Source organism: Melanerpes formicivorus, unplaced genomic scaffold, assembly GCF_026170545.1.
Source record: "Melanerpes formicivorus ecotype bairdi unplaced genomic scaffold, bMelFor1.0.p_v2 SCAF_72, whole genome shotgun sequence".
In the NCBI taxonomy this organism is placed as follows: Eukaryota; Metazoa; Chordata; class Aves; order Piciformes; family Picidae; genus Melanerpes; species Melanerpes formicivorus.
The window spans coordinates 2,787,521-2,810,186 of record NW_027142424.1 but is presented as its reverse complement, the minus strand read 5'-3'; the positions used below and the strand labels follow the sequence as shown (position 1 = coordinate 2,810,186).

Sequence of the window (22,666 nt, the reverse complement as noted above, 5' to 3'; positions counted from 1 at the left end):
AACCTGCTTAAATACACACGAAAACCCTAAGACAACCAGAACCGTGAGGTAAAAGTTCCGTCCTATCCCAGTGACATCACTATTTACGCACTAACAGCTATCTCAGCTCCCTCTCTTCCCTATCTTTGAGGGACATTTATCGCCCTCACCACCTTCCCCTTAGCACCCGCGGAACCTCCGCGCCCGCCAACATACAGGAGCCTCCTCTCCTCCCATTGGCGCCGCCCGCTCGCTGTCGGCGGCAGGACAGCCAATGGCGTGCAGCGCTGCGGGAAGGCCCGCCCTCCGTGAGGCGGCCCGTTGGACGCGGCGCAGGGTGGGGGCCCGGCGGGGCGGTTGGCGCCGGGGGTCGCCGCGGCGGACGGCGCCCGGTAAAGGCGGCGGCAGACGGCGCTGGAGCGCGGGTGGCGGCGGCGTTGAAGCGGCCATGAAGGTGAGTGGGGCGGGTGTTCCTCCTCTGGGTAGAGAGAAGGGGGGCGAACCGGGCGTGACTGGGCCGGGACCCCGGTGGGACGGGCCGTGCTGCCCCTCCCTCCCCACTTCAGCCTGCACGGCCTGGCCGCTGCCGCTGTCTTGTTACCGAGAGACGCCCGGGCTGGGGGTCGCCTTACCGAGGAGTCCCGCCGCCCTTCACTGACTCAGCAGCCGGGCAGGGCCTGGAGCTTTCGCCTGAGGCGAGCCCCCGCCCCGATGCCCCCACACCGACCGCGCTGATCCCCTGCCGGTAACGGCGGTTGAAGGAGTGGCGGGGCTCCGGACGGGACGGAGCCGGGCTTGAAGCGGTGAGGGGGGTTGGACCCGCGAGGGGTGCGGCGCTTGGGAGCCTGCCTCTGCTGTGGGGGTGTGCGGGGGTCACGGTAGCGGCTAGGGGGGATGGCGGGCGGGGGGGGTTGCTGCTCCGGGCGGCCGCAGGTTCGCTCCCCAAAGGCTCTGCTGCGCGCCCGGGGTTGACTGACGTTGGGTTTCCAGGTCAGGGCTGAGGGTTGTGAGGACCGGGGATCTCCCAGTTCGGCGGGTTCCGAGGGGCGCTCGATCTCTGAGGTGGCTTTGCTTGAACTCGGGGTGGGTGTAAAGAAGAAAATCCAGCTAAAAAAAACGAGTAAAATCAGTTTTGCTGCTCTGCTCTTGGTCTGCTGGCTTTGGTAGCACTTCCTCCTTGCAAAGATGTGTAAGGAGTAGCATAGAAGCTCCGTGGGGTGAGTGTCTTGTCTCAGGTCATACTCTGATCAGGTTACTGAACGCCCTTAAAGCCAAAAACAAGAGCAGAGAACTTCAAACGCAGTACTTGGCCCCCGTAGGGTGCACTTAAGGTGTGGAAAGAGAAGATCGCTGATGGCAGCTTGTGAGGAGAGAATATGGGAAGTGGTGGCTGATGGAGAGATTTTGGTGCAGAAGTTGGCAAGCTTTTAATTAATTCTCAAGGGAGGGAGGTTTTGTTTTCCTGTGTCTCATTTGTCTCTTCTGTTGGTGCTTTTCAGCATGGTCTCGTTTCTTTTACAGAGTAATATGAAGAGCCTAGACAGTGTAATTCAATTATCGGCTAATGACAGCAGTGCATAGAAAGAATCCACTGCTGACTTAGGTTAAGGAGAGAATTAAGGATGCCCACGTGTCCTTACCTTTCACCTTAGAATGACTGAATGCTTGTCAGTAAGTCTAATGAGATTTTTTCAGTTTGATATTAACAACGTTCACGTATCCAAAAATGGGTAACAAGAAAAAAAAACAGTCACATAAATGGAGTAAGTTGAATTCTGGCAGACCCTTTTCGTTCATAATTTCATTTTCCTGTGATTCTTCTTAAATCTTTTAACCATGCACTAGCTCACCAATTTTTCAGTATATGTGAGGAATGAAGAGTAATGTTTAAGCAACTGGCAACTTAAGAAAAACATTTTTCAGCAGTCCTAACTTTTAAAGCTTGTAACTCTCTTGGGTTGAACCACTGGTTTTCAGGATTTGTTTCTGAAAAGTTAATTACACATGTCTAATAAATGAGAATTATGCACAGCTTGGTTGGTATAGGAAAATTTAATATTGATCTGTTTCCACTCTTTATTAGTCAAGTCTCAATTTGATGGTAATGATTGTCACAGAAGCCTGAGGACACATCGGGCAGGCCCCCAGAGCAGGGTGCACTGCTGAGTGCAGCCACGTGCTGGGGCTCCCTGTGTCTGGGCTGGAGGTCGGGGAAGGGCCACTGGAGCTCATCCTCCTTCGACTCAAGAGGAGATTGGACGTGGCACTTGGTGCCATGGTCTAGTCATGGGTCTGTGGTGACAGGTTGGACTCGATCCTCGAGGTCTCTTCCAACCTTGGCGACACTGTGATACTCTGACTCCCTTTGCAGGAACCTTAGGAAGATTTTCTCCTGTGCCTGAAGTGCCCACAGCTTGGATGCTTTGTGTTACACCTGGGATTAATTTTACTCTTGAAATACCTGTACAATTACACTAGTGAATTTAATTGGTTTCATGCACATTAGATGTTAGTGCTGCACACTGTGTTGTGTGGTACAGTGCAGAAGTAGAATGACCGTGTTCGGTATTTTGTTGTATTGCAAGACTTCTAATGCCAACTTTGAAGGGTAAAAGAGAAGTGCTAGGTTTCTGTGGGTTGAGGAGGTGGTTTTGGTGCTCTGTAATTAAGGAGCTTATAGGAACATGTTCGTAGAACATGTTTGGTCCTGTGGCATTATTTCTCACAGCTTCTCTAATGAAGGGTGAGGGCTCTTTTCTTACCTCTGTGCTCAGTGGTTTGAAAGGAGACGTTCTGGCATATCCCTGGTATTGTGTTGAGTTCCCACAAATGTAACAGAACTGTGTTTGGTTCAGGAGAAAGGTGCAGTTTCATACAGAAATTAGTCTAACTACTACAGGAATGAAAGCACCATCATTACTGAGCTGAAGTGCATGCTCTGGTTGCTTTAGGATTTACAGCAAGCACTACAAGTCTCAAAGCAATTATTTTGTATTTTCATGATTTGGGGAAGGGGGGGGGGGGAAAAAGAGATAAGATACTGCTCTGGAATGAAAACCACAACAGCTGTAGTCAGCCTTGTTAAGAAAAAAAGTATGGAGAAAAAAAAAAGGTGGTTTAAAGGAAGTTGTGCCACTCAACTTCCTTTTGAAAAGAGCTTGGTGTGATTCTCTTTGCCTTGTTCTTTGTGTTCTGTAGGTTTCAGTGAGCCCCATGACAGTGATTAAACACGTGATCCAAACAACTTGGAGTCTTAAGTTCCAGCTTTAAGTAGAACATGCACTTTTGACAGACAATCTAGTGCTAAAGGCTTTCAAGGATAAAAAGCAGCAGTTTATGTATTTAGAATTCTTGGCAGTGTTTCAAGATTGTGAGACTCAACCTCAAAATCCAACCAGTACAGGATAAGTTTAGTTTAATTTTGGGTAAACATTTTGCAAGACAACAAAACATGTTCAGGGAGGTCTTGAAAAGAGTTGCCCTCTCATAGAAGCTAGCTCATAACTAGTTTGTAATGAAGATTTGTCCTCTTCACATGAGCTCACTCAATATTCAGACCTTCCTTTAGCCCACTGAGGTTGTTTGCCTGTCTGTCAAACTGTATCAGTGAGTGGCTGTGTAAGGCCTGTTGAACCGATGTTAACACTTCTGCATTTCCACTTCCCTGAATGCCATTCCAAGAAGGCCCATTGACACACATTCACTCTGTTTATGGAGTTCTTGGTTGCCAGGGAAAGGCTGTGGCTTTGCCTGTGCCATAGCTACAGATTCATTCCCCTCCCAGCTGCCAGCCAGCACAAGGATTTTAGATTCAACGTGGCATATCTCCTCCAAGTGCAGCCCTTCAGTGGAGGTACAATACAATGTTTGTTCTTCTGGTACAGAGAGCTTTGATCACTCTGGTTTTCCTTGAAGAATCTCATTGGTAACTGCAAGGCCATGTTTAAACTCCTCTACCATTACACTCACATTGATATAACTATGTTGTATGTGGAGTTCTGCTGTGGATAGGCTGGGGTGATGATCGGTGTTAGGCGACACCACCCTGATGGGTTCACCCCAGGGTCCCATACTGGTAAATTAAGGTTGCTGTCTTCAGGTTGTTTCAGTAATGGGGGATTGCTTGTTCCCATTTTGAAACCAGGAAGAACTTGTTCACAAGAGTAGAAGCCAAAGTGTTGTGATAGAGTTGACAAGCTAATAGCATAGCTCAGGAAACCCCACCAAGAAATCCCAGGAGTAAATACCACATCGTTCTGACTGCAGTTTAACTGCACACAGTATGAGCTGGAAGTTCTTCTTTGACACTAGATGTAAGATTTCATAAGTAACACTGCAGCCATTTGAGCTCTGTATGCATCTTAGATCCAAGCTTGTACAGAAGACACCTCCAACATCAAGATTGTTGGAAACAGTTTGCATAGAGAGTCTAACAAAGATGAGATCAGTCTCAATGCCATCAAACTCAAACTTGACAGCTGGTACGTGCGCATCTTCAGCTGCTCTTAGAGTATCTGATTGCCTCCTGAGAGTTTTACAAGGAATGACTGAAAAAAAGCTAATCTTTCCATGTGTCTGGGGGCAACACTCACAGCATCTCTGTCAGCAGAGATTACATGCTTTAGTATGTCCTCCAAGCTTATAAATGTTTTGCCACTAATGTTTGCTACTGCTGGAAGTGAGGGTTCTTGCGTTCAGAAAGTTCAGAAATCCTTTCTCTGACCTAAAGTTACTCAGTTTTCTAAGAACAACCAGCCTGTGATTCAGTTCTTTCTCATCTTCAAATACCCCAAATGGCTTCATTGCTTCAGCCAGCTTCTCAGGAGGAGCCAAGCTAATTGGTGAATTAACTCCATAGTGTCCTGGAGGCTGCTTCTGTGGTCTAGAAGTATCACATCTCCTTCATGAACACAACTCTCTGCACAACACACAGCCCAACCCTTCTATGGGTCTGTGATTGGTTTGGTTCTTCAGAGTCTGAGAACCCAGAAATGTTTTTCTGTAGAGAGAGTTTTCTTGTGAGTCATGTAAGAACTCCATCAGTTCTGGAGAAGATCCTTCAGGAGACAGCTCTGCTCTAATGATGACAAGTTGCTGCCTGTCGTCATTTCAGGTTTTGCCCCTCGCCTACAATGGCATTAGTCTCGTCCTTTGCGCTGTTGCATTGCCTCCTCAGATCCCTCACCCTTTCTGTGTGGAACTCTGCTAGAAAAGGAGTTGTGAGGGCAAGCTCCGTGTGCTGGCACGGGCCTCTTAGAAGCAATTCTTGCCTGCTGTAGTTTGCAGCTGGGAAGCAGAGGTTTTTCTGGCCGCTCCAGGCATTAGCCTGCTGAATTCCTGCAGCTCTGGGGACTCGCCGCGTGCTTTTGGGATGATGACAGACGGAGCCAAGTAGCTCTTCAGTAGCAAGTCACATCTGATGTGGACTTTCCGATATTAATTCCCTTTGTTTGCTTTGTGAATATTTTCAGGCGGGAGCTACTTCCATGTGGGCTTCCTGCTGTGGGTTGCTGAATGAAGTCATGGGGACTGGAGCTGTCCGTGGCCAGCAGGCTGGTTTTGGGGGAGGAGCTGGCCCCTTCAGATTCGCACCAAATACAGACTTCTCAGCCTACCCATCCACGGCTGCTGCGGGCACTAACATAGTCTGCAAAGCCTGTGGGCTTTCCTTCTCGGTGTTCAGGAAAAAGGTGAGTCTCTTTCCTATTCCATAGTAACTGTGCTTGTATGAACTGGTCTGTAAGTGCACTGGGAGGTGAATTTGTGTTTTTCCTTAGATAAGAAAACCTGAGGCAGAGGGCCAGGGATAGAGCAAGTGCCTTTCTGAGCTTGCAGGAAATTACTGTCAGGCAGCATTAGAGGTTAAGAGGTCTGATGTTCATTAATCAGTGACACATTTGGTCTGGTCTGACCAAAAATCGGCAGATTCTAATTTGGAAGACACATTTCTTAGCTTCAGAGTCTTGAACAATAACACAAATCTGGGTTGGAAGATTATACCAAACATAGCAGTTGAGAACTGGAATCAGCAAACTGAGCGATGGAAAAGCTAAAATCTCTCAGCACAGCGTCACAGCTTCTTTCTGTGAAACACTCTTTGGCTCCTGACCAGGTTTAGTTCTGCTGCACTCCAACCACCTCTTCATTTGGAAGCAGGTTAGGGGGTTAATTCAGATAAATAAATGGAGATTGTTAGTATTTCTCTGTATCGAGACTGTCCAGCATCACTTTGTCCACTCAGTGACCTAATTCTCCGCAGCTCATTTAGATAAACACAAAACCTCTTTTCTCAGTTGGTTGTTCAGTTTTCCCCTGTCTCAGGATCCTGTCATTTGCCTGGCAAATGCTTTGTTGAAGTATGGGTTGTGTAGGGATGTTCTCTGAAGCTAATACTAATTTACTAAAATCCTGACAAGCTTGAAGAGTTTGGATGTGTTCACAGCAGATGAGATGACCCTTTCAGTTATTGCTGAGTCTTGCCTGTTGTAGCTTTTGTATGTTGTAGTGAGTCTCTAGAACAAAGCTCCCTTCAGAAATGACATCTGGGTGTTTGGGAGTATTTACCATGTGATTCATCTGGTTTAAGGCCTGCTCTGACTTCTTTCCATCTAGAGGATGTATATTCTGTAAAGTTCAGGGATTTTGCTGGTTTTACACAAGGACAGCAGTGACTCTTAGTTTACTGATAAGTGTTCTACTGTATCATAAAAGTGACTTTCAGTTTTGTTTGGTCAAGCTGCAACTTGAGTACTTCATTTGTTGCTTTACTCATGTTTTTCATTGAAGCCTCAAACCAGCTGAGAGCAGTGCTGCAAAAGTTAGACTGCTGTGGAACACCTGCAGAACTATTTGACAGGGCAGTTTTCTAGACTCTAATCCTAAAAATGATGCATGTCAGAATAGATGATTAAGACACTAATTAGTAAATTCTGTAGCCTGGAGAAGAGCAGGGTCTGGATTTGTTTCCTGTGATTTACTGAATGGTTATTTTCTCTCTCTCCCCAGCATGTGTGTTGTGACTGCAAGAAGGATTTCTGCTCAGTTTGTTCAGTCTTGCAAGAGAATCTTCGAAGATGTTCCACTTGTCACTTGCTGCAAGAAACAGCCTTTCAGCGGCCTCAGTTAATGAGATTGAAAGTGAAGGATCTGCGTCAGTATCTGATTCTCAGAAACATACCAACAGATACGTGCAGGGAGAAAGAAGACTTGGTGGATCTGGTGCTCTGCCACCACGGATTAGGTTCAGGGGCAGACATGGACGCTAGCAGCTTGCATTCGTCACGGTCACAGACTTCAGGGTTTTTCACTCATCCATTTTCTATGTCTGTATCGGTGTCATCTCAAGGAGACCTCGCCAGCAGGAGGGGAAGCACAGGGAGCGGAACAGCTTTACAGGTATGGTAACGAAGGGGTGGCTTGTGGTAGAGCACAGCTGGCACCACAGGGTGCCTGGCTTTGAAATGCCAGGTGGTGCAGTTCAGGGTGGCAGGAAAATGCCTTTTGTGCCTTTCACCTGAAACCAGATTACTTGAAGTGATTGCTGGTTGAGGTGACAGAAGTTGACTTAAATCAGTAATTATCAGCAGCATGTGACACTTCAAAATGTCACTGTCATCTGTGACGCGTTCGGTACAAAGGAAGATGGTTATAGGAGATAATGAGTTCGTATCCTGATGAGTTTCCTTCTGTACACAGGGACAAACGGAAACATCCTCTATAAATAACGAAGAAGATGAAAGCGCAGAAGAGCAGGTGAGATATGAACCCATCCACAGGATACAATGTTGGCATGTGATACTCTGAGCGTTTGTCAGCATTTAGTATCGGGCTGTAGTCTGGTCAGCATTTGCTGTGCCTAGCTGTACCTATCTACATGTTCTTGCTTTGAAAAAACTAAAACTTTATCTGAGCTGCTGCAACTTTATATAGCACCAGTGCTCTGAACTTCCCAGGACAGTTAAGAACATACAGTTGATGTGTTTCAGACCCCTGGACTGTCCAGAAAGCGAACGAGGGCATCACTGTCTGATATTTCAAGTCTGGAAGACATTGAAGGGTTGAGCGTTCGGCAGCTGAAGGAAATACTCGCCTGTAATTTTGTCAACTACTCAGGCTGCTGTGAAAAATGGGAACTTGTGGAAAAAGTGAGCAGGCTGTACAGAGAGAACGAGGAAAACCACAAGACACGTAGGTTTCTATTTTATTTCCACTTTCTTAAGACTACTTCTTTACTGGTTTCTGGTAGCCGGTTCTGCCAACAGAAGGAGTTGGTCTCTAGCTTGGGCTGCTCAGCAGGAACAACTGGGAAGTGGGTTTTAACAATTCATGGTGCACCTAGAGCAGTTGAATGTGTTTCTAGTGAGTAACTGAAGCTTTCTAGGATTGTGCTGGCTTTTTGAGGCTTTTTCCCAAAGCTGAGAGCTCTCAGCTTTCACAGTGAAGGTAAAATTGCACAACTGAGAACTGCTTTCTTGGAGAATGTGAAACTTGGCACCTCCACATCCTCTATTAGGTTTCACAAAGCATTAGCATGATAGCAGCTCAGTACCTGCCAACACACCAGAGCAGTTCAGGTCTTTTGCTGTGGGTACAGAATTAAAAGCTGCGGGGGCAAGAGTCCAAGTTCAAGTGTTTTGGTCTCCGTCCATGTTGTCATGATAAGGTGGTTCTGTGGATGCAGCTCAGGCACTAGAATTCTTCCACCCTCTGTTGCACTCAGCAGTTGGGAGTCCTTCACTTGTGTGGCTGGGGTACATCCACAGACAAAGTGTAATCACGAGGAGCAACTTCCCCATGTTGTACCCAGCTGGAAAGATGCCTGCATCCTGCAGTCAGGCTGTACAGAACAGGAGGCTGGAGACTGGAAAACTCTGTAGCCCTGGGCCACTGCATAGCCAGGTGGTTCCAGCACATATACCCTGCAGGGACTGTGATAATCAGGTGTGAAATAATGGGCTGGGCTAACTGGGGTGGAAAAGGACTATAGAGGTGGAGGGACCAGTAGTGACTATCAGAATATGGCTTAGGTGAGATCTGCAGTTTGAATTGCAAACCAGCCTGAAACCAAGCATCACACATAGCTTGGTAATGTGGTCTGATGGAACACTCAGTTACTGATAAGGGATAGCGTCAATTGGTGATGAAATGTGACAGGATTTCCTCAGTTCTGCCACCTTTATGGTCTGCATAGGGCTTCCGCTCCTTAGCTTGCTTCAGTATTACTGTGTTTAATCTTCTGTGGCAAGTGTTCTGCTGAAAGAAGTAAGCTTGGAGATGAAAAACCAACATGCTCTGAATTTTAATCCAGTTACTGCTGTCTTTATTCCAAATTGAAAATGGTCTCTGAGTTTAAAGAGTGAAATCAAATATTTGCTGTTCACTGAAGGGCTTTTCTGGTTCTTGTTTCTTCATTGTTTTGAAGGCCTGTAGATTAGTTCTTAGCTGTGGGCCAGAAAAACTTGTGAACAGGGAGCAGCACTGCTTCATGCTGAGTTAGCTGCTATTTGAGTGGCTGCCTGGGCTAGCAGTGAACTGGTTTTGCAAGGCCTGCGTGTGTGACCTCTCCTGTTGGTTTGCAGAGGGTGAGAAAATGCAGCTGAATGACAACGATGACAACCTGTGTCGCATCTGCATGGACGCCATCATCGACTGCGTCCTGCTGGAGTGCGGCCACATGGTCACCTGCACCAAGTGCGGCAAGCGGATGAGCGAGTGCCCCATCTGCCGACAGTATGTGGTGCGGGCTGTGCACGTCTTCAAGTCTTAAACAGCGATCAGAGCCGCCTTTTATCACTGCCCTTCTGGGATCCTGGGGGCAGGAGTGATGAAAAAGGGGCCGGTGTCAGCTTTTTAGTTCCTAACAAACAGCATTTGGAACAGCAGGATCTAGAAGTTCATGGAACGTTTTTCTACAGCACAGTGAATAGGAGGGGTGGGCAGCACAAGGTGACATCTGTGTGTGCAGTGACAGTGCTGCCTTACAACCCCTCAAACTGTTTACAGCAGTTCTTGCTCTCTTCTGAAGAACATCCCCTCATGGTCCCACGGTCAGTGCTCAGACACTGCTGTGCCACCACATCAGCATCTTACCTTGTCTAGTGCATTAGAAGCAGCAACTATAGCAGTTGAATATTCAGCTCTTACCTAACTCTAGAATGTAACTGCGCTGACACTGTCGCTGTGCCAGTGTTAACAGCATAAACCAGGACTGCAGGGAGCACTGCCATTAACTGGACCTGCAGAGAGCCCTTAAGCAATCATCTGTGTTATGCTGATTGCTTCATCCCCAATGGCTGTCCCTGTACAGGGACTGTCTTAGCCATTCTGTGTGACTACACAGAACTCTGCTACAGTGCAGGGCTGTGCTGTCCAAATACCAATTAGTTACTGAGTGTTTTTTAGGTTAGGATTGAAGTATTTTTTTAAGCAGGGGTACAGTAACCATACTGAGTGTGGTCCTTAAACCACTCATGCCTATTGTAACTCTTAATCTTACAGATGATTGTATGCCATGTGCCGACAACCTGATGTTACTGTGAATACAAATCAGGGTCAGAAACTACTTGCTGCTAACATGTGGAATGTACATATAGCATTGCTAACCTTAACTGGGAAGGGGACCTTGGTTTCTCTGAAACCTACTCTTCACAGACCCCCCCCCAGGCTGAGTCACTATTAACCACACTTCCTAGTGGCTGCAAGCTGACCTGTGGTGCTGTCAGTCCTTGGCCTTGTCTCTTAACTAGGCTTTGTGCTAGCATCAGGGTTAAGGGTCCTCTTGGAGCAAGAATTTGCAGTTCTAGTAGGACATCTGTGACAGATGACTTAGTGAAAATGGTGGCAAGAACAGCCCTTGTGTTAGGGGCAGGCTGCCTGAGACTGTTTGCTTAAGTTCCCTGGAGGTGAGGAAGGATCTAGTCGGTCCTGGATGGTTATCCTTTCTGCAGGGTTCAACAAGGAAGCTAGTTTCTGCTTTTTGTTGGCCACACGCTAGAGAAGTAACAGAGCCAGGGCCCTGTTTTGCCTCAGCTGTGGTACTTTATTCTATTGTACTATTGGACATGCTTTTATCCTTTATGTGGAAAAGTGAGTTGGCTTGAAAAAGAGAAAGTAGCTGCTCCTCAAGGTAAAACATGCAGCTTAGAAACACTGCTTGTTATTTTTCAGAAGGGAGCAAACCTGCTCTGGCTTTATTTTTCAGAGCTAACTTCTTAATGGTACTTAAATCCTGGAGCCTCTGTGTTACTAGCACGCTGATCATTAGGGACACAAGATTAATAAAGATTGATGATGGGCTTTGTCAGCCTCTGTCTCTTTCCTTAACCAGCAGTGGGAGTTCTCTTGGTGCTTCAACATTCTTAACATTTTAGTGTGCCTCCGGCTAGAGGAGGGTGGATGCAGGTATTGGCAGATTCCAGTATATTGGGAGGAAATACAACTTTGAGGCACACAACAAAGACCGAGTGCTGCACAGCAACAGGGGACCCTGCTGTGACACCTGGCTTGCCCCAAGGCTGGAAGCTGTGACCCCATGGGCTCACCACAGACACTCCCCCCAGAGCAGAACCCCCGCGCTGGGACAGAAACCCCCAGAGCCAGTGCCTGGTTTTGTACAATTGTTTATACAAATTCAACAAAGGTAAAACTGCATCAGGAAGGTCTACGAAAACAACACCGTACAACAATGGCACTTATGAATGCAGAGTTTTACAATCAGGAAATAACCATGTTATAAATCTTAAATGAGAACTCAACTCACACTTCAAAGAAAGAGAGACTACGGTTGACCATTTATTCTACGGCTGGACTCACTGTATAAATTAATTTTATATTGAGTACAAGAGCTCATGCTACAGAGTGAAACCCTCCTATGTGCAAAAGCTGGAATTGGAATTGGTTGGGGGTTTGGTTGGTTGGTTGTTTTTTTTTTCCCTTTTCTTTTAAAACTTTGAGAAAAAGGTGATTTCTATACAGATAAAAGTGTTTGACTTCAACTATAATTTACACCTTATTTCCACAACATGCTTTATGTCACTTCTGAAGTATACAAAGCAGGATATAAACTTCCATTAAAACATGCTTTGAAGTTTGAAAGTATTAACCTACTTTTCCTGACCTGGGCACATTTGTAGATAGATAACTGTCTACGAAGTATAGGTTAAGTTCTCGCCTACCATAAGTAAAGATAAAAATTGGCAATCGAAACCGAAACACTGGGTAATGCATTCAAACATTGCATAAATAATCTTTAAACAATTTTTTTTTCTTTTTTTTTGTACAAAAATAGTTCTGCATAATGTTAAGATGTAACAAAACAAAAGGTGTTTTAAGAAGGCAGAAATGCGGTGCGTGGTCCACTTCGATGACACCAACTTCTTTTGTTGTTTTTGGGTGGGGTTTTTTTTTTTCCTTTTTCTTGGGTTTTTTTTTTCCTCCTTTTTTTTTAATCTTTTTTTTTTTTTTCTTCTTTCCCTCCCCTTTGTTGTTAAAGAAATGAAAAGCAGAAATCAAATTTACACTACCAAGCACATGCTGTGGTACTTTAAATAACGGTCGCTTCTGGGAGACGGGGCGGCGTCTTCTGGGTGTGGACAATTATCAGCAATAACAGTCGCCTTATGAATTTTGCATAAGAGCCAGTGCAGGCCATCCCAGGCAGACAGAATGAGTGGCACAGGTTGAACTTCTCCTCGTGGGTAGTTTTCGTGTTGTCCTCTCCTTGACAAGAGTTGTAAAATCCAAGCGCAGTATTTCCAATATTCCAAGTTCCCAATTGAAAATAAAATCCCTACATGTTCTCAGTCCCTTGCCCCCCACCCCCCCAGTATTTACATGTGTCCTTTAACTAACTCAGTTTTTGCAGAAGTTTTTCTTCCACTTGCCCAAACTGAACACTTACTGACATCTCTGCAATGAACTGCTCGCAGCCTTCCTTTGTCACTTGCTTGCAGTACCTCAGGTCGATCTGGCAGATGTTTCCACAACGTTTGAAGTAAGACAGGCACTGGTCAGTAACCTTATTGCAGTCTGACAGGGAAGCAACAGAGGGAGAAATTTAGCAGGGTGTCTGGGTTTGTTCTCCAGCACCAGGGCTGTGGCAGGTCCTTTCTGCCCACCCTGTGCTGTGCCCAGCTGTACCCATCACCGGTCCCTGATCCCTGTGACTCTAGGAGAGTGATGAGCTCAAGCAAAGCAGCCAGATGCACAGAGCCTTGGAAAATACCCTGTGGAGGATGAGCTGGGTGCAACACAAGGCTGCAGGGACAGACGAGTTGGGCAGCTGCTGAGTTACTGACGTATCCAGCTGCTTAAATGGAGCCCTGGGAGGGTGAACTTCCCCCAGGGGCAGGGGAAGATCTGGGCAAAACCTTCCTCATCCTGATGAATGTTTCACTAGAGTCTAATACCAAGGGGCAATTCCCATCCTCCTGGCTGCCCCGCCCTTGGGGTGCTTACCTGATAAATTAATTTCTGTTAACGAATCCCGCGTGGTGGTTCCGACCGCGGTCAGCAGGTTAATAGACTGATCTGTCACGTGGTTACAGTAACTGAGATTGAGCTTGGAGAGCAGAGGCATGTGCCTTATGATCAGCCGCAAAGAAGCATCTGTGATATCCAGGCCAGCCAGGCGCAGCTCCACAATGTTCCGTAGCTTGCTCCGGTTGTCGATCTGACCTGGAAGAGCAGAGGCAGCAGCAGGTCACTCCCACAGCCTCCCCCCATGCTACCAACGTCTGTGGCTCCGTATGAAATGCACTGTGACACACAACACTGCTGCCCTGTGTCAACTTCGGATGCTTTCTGCCTGCCTGGAGCTTCAGAGGGGACATCAGCAGGAACACTTGTCGGGTTTTGGAGAAGGCATGTGGACAAAGCCACCTTCTGATTTCAAAACAAAAAGGGATGAAGGTAACTGCAGGGGCAAGCAGAATTACAAGCTGGGAAAAAGCAGTAGGCTGTGCAGTGCACGTCAGAAAGCAGATCTGATTTACTCAAAATTTCACCTGAGCTGAAATCCAGGCGACTGTGGCATGATCCACAGAACTGCTCCTTCCCTGAACTGGAAGAAAGGGCTTCCATACTCTCTAAAGTACACCCATTGCAGCCTGAAGAGAAGAAAGCCAGACAGAAAACCAGCACGGGGCCTCAGATGACTGCTCAGCAGCCAGAGAACATCACTCACTACCCCCTGGCTTGCAGCTAGGAGGCGTTTCAAGTCTCTACTTCAAACACCTAGCACATCAGGGAAGCCCAGAAGCCCACCAGTGCTGGCTATGGGCGGTCCTGCCCAACTCCTCCAAGGGGGACTAGCAGCAGAATGTGCCACATGATGGCTGGGACAGGTCTCGCGTGCTCCTGCCGCCTGTTACCTGGTCTGTTATCTGTGGGTGGTGACAAGAGGTCTCTCATTTGTGCGTCTTTCAGTCCTTCTGCCCACTGCACGTCCAGAGTTCGGAGTAATGGACAACTGGAACTACAAAGTGCCGACACTGCTATCCATGAGCACCCTGATAACAGCAGGTCTCGAAGACCTGCAGATAAGAGAAGAAGTTGGAGCATGTGGCCTACCAGAAGGCCATTCACAATGATCTCTGCTACCACACACGGGCTGGGTGAAGCCCAGTACCACACTGACAAACCACTCCAGAGCAAGCAGGGACCCCACAAGCCTCCTCCTGCCCAGCTCTCCACTGCTCCCATCACCTGCAACCTTGTGCACTGTAGGTGGCTGCAGACACCCCATCCCCCCAATCCTCCAAGAACAAAGTCACATAAACACTTTCCACAGCATTCACCTGTTGACAAAGACCTGCTCAAATTATTCTACCCAACATATGACACAGTCATGACATAACTCATTTTGGATCCATTTTAACCTGATGATGCTTCATTCCCATGAATCTAACTCCTCTCCTAGGACACCCTGATCCCTGCAGACATTCCTCAGGGACTGCAGTCCAGGCACAAACCGGCTTGCCAAATTCAGTGGTCAAAAAGCATCACTTACCTGGCAGTCTGTTGATAAGCCAACTCAGCTGCTTTTTAGATATATTTGTCCAGCTAAGATCAAGGGTTACAGGCTGTCTCCTAATAATGCCACTAAGCATAAGTGGAGTGATGGATTTACAATGGTTTAAATCTATTTTGGTCCATAATCTTTTGTCACAGCACCTGCCCAAAAAGAAAAAAAAAAGAAAAGGCAAGAGCACTTAATTTGACACTGGTTTTGATTTCTGCAAGACTTTAAAAGGTGTCATTAAACAGCAGGGAGAACTACAGCATTCAACTGAAAACAGCAAATACGAGGCTGAGCGATGCTCAGAGAAGCACAGCACCACACACCACGGCACCTAGGTTTGGAGTCTCTCCAAACACACAATGCAATAAAGCACGAGGTTGTTTCCACAGAATTCCAACTATCTAACAATTTCAGACCCCCATTTGAAGTCATCACAGCACTTACTAAAATCCACTTTCTAGCCTGAAGACAAGCCACACCACCCTCTTGCTTACCTTTTGACTATCAAGGCTTGTTTTAAACACCGCTGCCCTCATCTCCCCTGCGCTTTCCTTACTTAAAACCAGGGAATTCTGTAAAACACATCCCATCCCCCGTTCTGTGTGTCAGTGTTGTTCCTATCAGCATAGCTTATATCTTTTTATGCTCTTTATGGTTCTCTAAGGGCAACAAGAAGCCCTAACAAGTGCACAAGGTTCTGCACTTCCCCCCCCCCCCCCATTAAAAATACTGCACTTGAGTAGAAAAGGCATTTACCAGCTTTCAGTGACACCAAAAGCCCACAAAGGAGACACTCCCCACACATCTTGCACTGAATTCTCAACCTCTCAACCTCCCTGTCATTCACGCAGTTTGTTACTACTGTGCTAGAATGGAGGCTCAGCTACCCTTGGCCCATCTGTGTGCACATCACAGTTGGATCCGAGGTGACAGCCAACAGGAGACAACAGTGAGATCAGTGAACAGGTTAAGTCTGCCCACTAATGCCTCCTGCTGCCACACAGCCACCAACCATGTCAGTGCTCACACCCTGGCACCCCAGGCACCAAACGGACACACTGTGAGCAAACACAGTTAATGAAGGATCCTTCCATCATCTCTGCTGGCACTGAACACAGCCAGGACAGCTCTCCATGTCCCCTCCACAGGGAACGATCAGCATAGATCTTTTGAGCACATCCAGGGCAGATCTTCACTATATCTCAATAGATATTTAATAGCTGAGCTGAACAAATGAGTGCATAAGCAGTCAGGAAGTCCTGGGGCAGAATGACACCAAGACTGAGCACGACCTAGACCAGCTGTTCCAGCAGGCAAGAACATTGTGGTGTTTAACTACAGAACAGGCTGCTCTGGGTGCTACAGCCCCGGCAGGCTGACGCCAAGGCTCTCTCTCTCTCACACACACACACAATTCCCATCAGAAACGCTGGGAACTGCTGTTCTTGAGAAAGCAGAAGCTGCTACTTATCCAGACACGGCTGGTCACACCCTCTCCGTGGGCTCAACAAAAGCTTCAGTGACAACCTCTTCCAGGAGGTATTAGTGCTTACATCAACCACTTCCCTTTGTGTCCATCCCACTACACATTAGACCCGGCTCAGCCTCCCACCCTCCTTACCATCTGTTCCAGGTCTTGCAAACTCTCATACAGATGCACAAGTCCCTATGACTGAGGTAGCTAAAGACAGCCATCCAGACTTCCCTCTGCATCACGTGGGCTGCCCCATCATCCAGGGGGAGCGAGTCTGGAGGGGGGCTGATGGGAGGTGGCCGGATGACGTGCCGCTCCATCTGAATGCATTTGGGAGGAGACAGCGAGGGCGGCGGCCGGGCGATTCCCCGTGGGGTGCTTCGCAGGCTGGGGATGAGCTGGTGCCTCAGCTCCCGGGGAGTCCCGTTCAACCCTTTGCTGAACCTATGGAGTCTCTCGCTGTTGTTCAAAGCACGCTTGGGTTCCTCGTTCTCGCTCTCAGGTTCAGATTTGATGGGTTGGTGATTCTCATTGGCAAGGCTGTTCTCGGTTTTTTGGATCTCCTGGTTAAGCTCCTTGCTGAGCTCCTTGCTCAGTTCTTTATTGGGAAGCCGCCTTTTCCTCCTCATCTTGAACTTCTTCTTGTCCCTGGGCTCGGCACCCTCCGTACTGGGACCCGCAGTGGGCGAGCTGGACCGTGACTGGTCACTGTCCTTGGACCGGGGGGGTGCTTCTGGCAGGTCGTCCTCTGGCTCCTGCTTCAGGCGCCGCAGGGGTTTGATCATGGCAGTTCGGTCATCTGGAGCCTTCCACGATCGCCGCTGAAAAGGAAGAGACAAGGGCTGACTGTTGCAGCAAGAACACACTCAGCAATACTTCACATGCTGATGCTCCACACAGGCAGCCCTGCCCGGGGGGGCCGGGCTGCCTGCCAGTGCTGGGCCCCACCCATCCCAGCACAAGGGTACACTCATCGGCCAAAGGTATCAAGTTCAAGTGCCATCATGGATGAGGAGTCCAGCTACCGGCTCTGTGGACTCCCAGAGAGTGATAAATGCATTTAGTCACCATGCAGAATCCTGCGGATTTCAGGGCCTTACTCATTACACAGTGGACAATTTCTACTCAGGAGATGAGCAGCACACCATAGACAGCTTTTTCCCAGCAGGCCAGAAGAAACCAGGCTGGGCCATTCTGACTGGGTAAAGCACCCACTGGGAGCACTGCTGACATGCATTCATGCCCAGGGGCCAAAAGGCCAATGTCTAAGGCCTCCTGGAGTGTACTCCCCGACTTGCACTGCGGCTGTGCTGCCCTGGCCCTTACTGCTGGACACTCACAGCCTTGTTTCTTTAGCTTTATCTTCCCCTTTACATCTACTAAACTCTCCTGTCTTCTCAAGCTCCCCTCACCTCTGGTGCATATAGAGCTGGGATGTAACTGACAGGCTTGACATGCCACTAGCCTGACAAGACCTCATGCTGACACCATCTCCAACACAATGCAGGCTGCCAGGAGTTAGCTGGCACCTTCCTCCCTGCCCCAGTTGCTGATCCCAATAGCAAACTGTACTTCACTTGCTCGTGTTCATCAAACTTCTCTTTGATGCACACCAGACAGAAGTGTGAGAGACCTACAAACTAAGACCAGGGAAGGCTTCAAGTCTAATCTGATCACTACAAGCAAGAAAGAAGACACCAAATGTTAAACAAAATATCTCTAACAAGAAGAGACCTAAACTGGCAAGCAAGAGCGAACTGCTATGAACACACTTGTTACATCACAAGGTTTGTGCTTGCACAACAAACTAATTGGATCAAGTCAGTGGATGTGTTCCCATGCTTCAGACTGTGGCACACAGCAGAGAAAGCTGATCACCCTGTCTTTAAATTAACATATAAAGGGAGAGGTCACAGCAAGTTAATGACAGGTTAGAATAAAAAAAATTACAACATCAGATTGCTTGCAGCTTGCAGCATTCTTCATATGGAGAGCTTAAAGGTGTCAGACTTCTGTTATCATGCCAGATTGTGAGAGGGAATTGGCACCCATCTGCCAGGTCACCCCTAGGAGTGTCAGTGGGGACACCAGGGATGTGCTGTGGTACAGACCACTGAGGGGCTGTGTGGCAGAGACCAAGATTCAGCCACACAGGAAGAGCAAAACATGGGTAGAGAAACAGAATTTCACTCCTTGGGTCATCAAAACACAGCTTGCTGCTATATTTTACTGTGGGATTCCAGAAAATATCAAACCAGACACTGCTGCTAAACTATCCTGGAATGTCAAGCTTCCATGAGAGAGATTCTGTAATTTCAGGATGTAAATGGGATAATAAAAACACCTGCAATGACACAAGGACATGACTGATAGAGAAACTGGCTCACCGTTCAGCTCACATGAGGAGAAGGGATTAAAAGGGATTGAGAACACATCTATTAAAAAGGCAAAGTACCTTCTTCCTGAAGAGTTTGTCTTCTTTTCCAAGTTTTAGCTGTTGGAAGAAAGAAAAGTAAAAACCCCAAAACAGGACACTTGTTGTGCTGTCTGATGAAGGTTTGGTGGTGATGCACAGTGTTTTCCTCACACACTGTGGGGCTTATATGGAACAGTTCAAGCCATCCATCAACACTACAGCGAGTCCAGAGGGATGGGAAAGGAAAGCATGGCCAGAAAGCAGATAGGCATAAACTGGTACCTGGAACTCTGCTCTCTCACTCCACCAAAGCAACCCCAGTCCCTACATTTACCAGACTCCAGTGTTCCCATTGTCAAGCCTTGCAGGGCAGGCTGCCTGCCACTCCTCATCAGCTACATATGCAATACCAAGCCAGTCACTGAATCTGGTTTTAAAGCCCTCAGTCCTCATGAAACACATTAAATCCGAGTCCTCATTTCTACCTCTGAAAACCAGCGTTTCTGTACACCCCAAGCACCATATTTTGCAATCCACATGACAATTCAGAGTGTCCCTGCCTGGCCTCAAAGCTCTGACTGCCAGATTCAGGGAAAAGCTGTCTATGTCACTGTTGTGAGCAGCTCCTCCTCTCTGCAGGCTACAGAAGGTGTCACTTCTAAAGGTCACTCTGATGGGTTTTGTGTGTTGTGGATCCCTGAATAGCCTCAAATCCAGCTGCCATGCGCCACCAGGTGGAGAGAGAAAAAAACTGTCCATTAAAAACTCGCTTTCATCTTGCTCCTAACAAGCATCTTATAAAGACTTTTCAGTTAAAGAGGGTATTCCAGTATTTTGAACAGAACAGCCGCCAGTGTTTTCAGCCTCTGAACATCAACCCAAGTGTCACTGCTCAAACTACTGTCCTATCAGACTAGCAGTTTGCAGAAAGGAAGGTAAAACATCTCAATTTTTTTTTTTTTTTTGGGTAACAATCTGGGATTTCAAAATGAGCTACAAGCCAGAAGGCAAGAGACACCATCCCCAGCCAGCCCATGCACATCTGTGTAAGCACACAAGAGAGGTCTGCCATACCCGCTTTCTCATGGTGGGTTCTGGGGGTTTCTCAAATTTCCTTTTCCTCCACAGATGCACTTCATCTGATTTTCTCCTCAGTATTGAGTCAACTTGAGTCTTTTTGGAATGTTCCTCTGACTTCCTCCTGGGAGTTTCCTCACAATCCCCTTTCCTTTTCGCAGCATCTGTTACTTCTTTGTTGTCTCTGTTCATTTTCTGTTCTTTCAGCAGCGAGCCCGGGAGGTTTGATGCGTATTTGAATCCTGGTCCGCGCTTTTGCTTGTACGCCAAAGAGACACAAAACACAAGCAAACTTTATATCTTACCCCTTTTTCAGCTCTTTGTCTAAGTTGCATCCAGCACTGGTGGGTTAATAATCACTTTGTAGCAGGCAAAATTATTAGCGAGGAGTAAGAGTGAAGCAGTTTCAACCTCCATGAAGTTGGGTTTTTAACTATGGACTTGCAAGTGTCTGGCTCAGTTTGCAAAGCAAGAATGTTTCACCAATTCCAGCAGACACTTCAGGTTATGCAAAACTGCTTCTGGATTATTTTTCCTTTCCAAGGAGTATTTTCATTTTACAAATTAACATGCACCAGTGCACAGAACTAACCTAAATATTCCCCAGGTTCTGGGTGAAGTGTGGGTACAAGGAACAAGAATACAACAGATATTAAAGAACAGGAAGCCATCAGCCTATTTCCTTCAAGTCAATTGAATTAAGCACAAAAATCCAAAGCTGGTATTGGGCAAAATTCTATCTACAAGCCAGAGGGAATGCCAGAGATTTTGTATCTCAGCACCACTTATTCCCAGTAAACTCACTTTTCCAGTTTTCCCTGCATGGTTGCACTTTGGACACTCCCAGCAGTTCGGCAGCTCATCATTCACCACACCATCTGATTCCTTCACCTGGTGAGAGAGAAACACAGCTCAGTTCACAACATACTGCAAAAAGCTGCAGAAGGTTCCAGGTTGATCATTCAGGGGCATGTTGCACAGCCCAGTTTTCTCTGACCAACTGCTGCCCTCCCAGGGGCTGCAGACAAGAGAGGCAGAGCACCGCAGGTGCTGCACCATCCTGCTGGTGCTGCTGAGCAAGCCCTTGGACCTGCACAACTCCCACGCTGATGATGTCACCAGAGGAGGAAAGCATGCTGGCCAAATTGGTATCTGACAAAGGGTTCAGGGTCTGGGCTTTTTGTGAAGGTCAGCCACCATTCCAATTAACACAGGGCACATTCTGCTCTCTCAAAAAACCAAAACCCACCCCAACCAAAACACCCCAGACCCACAACTGTGATCACGCCGTGTCCAAATGTCCTCCCACACCACTTATCTGCAAAGCCCAGCCCGCCTGCCTCCAGAGCACGGCACAGTCCGATCTTTTCACAGGATGGGATTTTTCCCATACATTAATAGTTTGGCATTTTTAGAAGCCAAGCACCCTGCACTGTAATCAAGTGTTGCTTAAAATATTTTTCTTTATGGATCAGAACTAACAGTCCCTTGCCTCCAGTCCTCAGGCCCATGTGCCAATGAGAACGGTGATGCCAAGTCAGCTGAGAACAGGCACTTTTATTCAGAAGCCTGGACACATGAAGGCATTTTTAAGCTTTCTCACACCCACATTTACCCAGCTAGTCCAGAGAAATGCTTACTACTCCTTCACTTCACTGCCTCTCAGACTGTGACATTGTGCTTTTGGAAGGAGAAGCTGCACACTCAGGGCTGTTACACTTGTGGTAGCAGGAGGCCTCTGCCCGGTGCGGCTTAGGCGCTGCTGGTTTCTGAACTCCCGTAAGGAAACTCACATGACTTTCCAAACAGGAGACAGGTGTTTCTGAGAAGACACTCTTGTGAATGGAACTGAGGAAGAGAAGTAGAGCTAAGCTAAGAATGCCCTACACACGCTCTCTGATGGCACATTCACATCTAAGGGCTATTATATAGTCAGAAAAAAACCTTGTGGGGGGAAGGGAAAAAAAAAGAGACTAATTCATTACTATTGTAGACAACAAAAACGTGTTGCTGTCAAGACAAATAGCTGGGCACTGGCATCAGCAGCACAGTAGCAGGAGACTGCTGCTGAAACAGGCAGGGGCAGAGATCTGCAGAGTTTTCATGTTTCTGAAGTGTTTCCTCCTCTCCTCCCAGCTCAGTGAAAAGGCACCAGCTGTGCTGGAGCAAGCCCTTGGGTTTAGGGGAGCTGCTTCCTCAGGTTCTCCAGGCAGACAGCAGTCAGTCTAGTTTCACCATCTAGCCGGAGTGATGACATGTCAGTCTCTCTCAGCAAGTCTTCTGGAGTTAATAAATGAGTAAATGAAGTGGGCAGAATTTAAATACTGGTTTTATCACAACTGTATGCCTTTGAACTTTCTTTCCCATGGTAGGTGTAAGATACTCCAGGAGTTGTTGTATACATCTCTGCCTCGGGGGAAAAAATCCTGGCCCTGGCCCAAGTTGGGAACAAGTTATTTCCTGCACTGAATATAGAACAAATGCTAGTGAAGGGAAAGCATTACAGCTCTGTCCCTTCTGTGAAGTTTAAGGAACTGAACAGATGTGAGGAACTGTAAGCAAACTAATTAGACACACACACAAACCTGCCACCAAATCGTCCCAAGCCTTTTGGGCTTGGTGGGAGCCAGTTCTGAGTGTTTGTTACAATCAGCAGGTGGGTGGCCAAGCTACAGCATGGAACATCTTCAGACACCAACCT

The 22,666-nt window shown here is 47.3% G+C and overlaps 2 protein-coding genes and 1 pseudogene across 8 annotated transcripts in view; 1 reads left to right on the top strand and 2 right to left on the bottom strand.

Moving 5' to 3' along the window:
* The first annotated feature begins 238 nt into the window (after positions 1 to 238).
* On the top strand, positions 239 to 11,274 carry RNF34 (ring finger protein 34). 2 transcript variants are annotated; one of them, XM_068163464.1, is made up of 6 exons: positions 239 to 433; positions 5,451 to 5,669; positions 6,985 to 7,374; positions 7,675 to 7,731; positions 7,965 to 8,166; positions 9,558 to 11,274. In XM_068163464.1, the coding sequence occupies exons 1-6, from the start codon at positions 254 to 256 to the stop codon at positions 9,743 to 9,745; spliced, it is 1,236 nt and encodes a 411-aa protein (XP_068019565.1). In that variant the 5' UTR covers positions 239 to 253; the 3' UTR covers positions 9,746 to 11,274. The 2 variants fall into 2 exon arrangements, with proteins under 2 accessions (XP_068019565.1, XP_068019566.1); XM_068163465.1 differs by lacking the exon at positions 239 to 433 and adding an exon at positions 578 to 782.
* LOC137453884 (poly(A) polymerase gamma pseudogene) lies at positions 3,347 to 5,118 on the bottom strand (annotated as a pseudogene).
* Positions 11,275 to 11,579: 305 nt separating the features above from the next.
* The window catches only part of KDM2B (lysine demethylase 2B), a 125,136-nt gene continuing 114,049 nt past the window's right edge, over positions 11,580 to 22,666 (bottom strand). For 3 of the 6 annotated variants that reach the window (XM_068163462.1, XM_068163460.1, XM_068163457.1), the window contains 8 exons: positions 20,770 to 20,856; positions 19,963 to 20,232; positions 18,928 to 18,966; positions 16,620 to 17,293; positions 14,987 to 15,150; positions 14,349 to 14,510; positions 13,435 to 13,653; positions 11,580 to 13,005 (listed from right to left, as the gene is read on the bottom strand). In XM_068163462.1, coding sequence (XP_068019563.1) covers positions 12,824 to 13,005; positions 13,435 to 13,653; positions 14,349 to 14,510; positions 14,987 to 15,150; positions 16,620 to 17,293; positions 18,928 to 18,966; positions 19,963 to 20,232; positions 20,770 to 20,856 — 1,797 coding nt within the window. In that variant the 3' untranslated portion in view covers positions 11,580 to 12,823. The remainder of the gene's footprint in view (positions 13,006 to 13,434; positions 13,654 to 14,348; positions 14,511 to 14,986; positions 15,151 to 16,619; positions 17,294 to 18,927; positions 18,967 to 19,962; positions 20,233 to 20,769; positions 20,857 to 22,666) is intronic. The other 3 variants (XM_068163461.1, XM_068163458.1, XM_068163459.1) reach the window with 2 other exon arrangements.

Bases quoted from the DNA above. Each gene is read 5' to 3' on its own strand.
- RNF34 (XM_068163464.1), top strand. From the start codon at position 254: ATGGCGTGCAGCGCTGCGGGAAGGCCCGCCCTCCGTGAGGCGGCCCGT. The intron at 5,670-6,984 runs GTGAGTCTCTTT...CTCTCTCCCCAG, and splicing joins TCTCGGTGTTCAGGAAAAAG to CATGTGTGTTGTGACTGCAA. The intron at 7,375-7,674 runs GTATGGTAACGA...TTCTGTACACAG, and splicing joins GGAGCGGAACAGCTTTACAG to GGACAAACGGAAACATCCTC.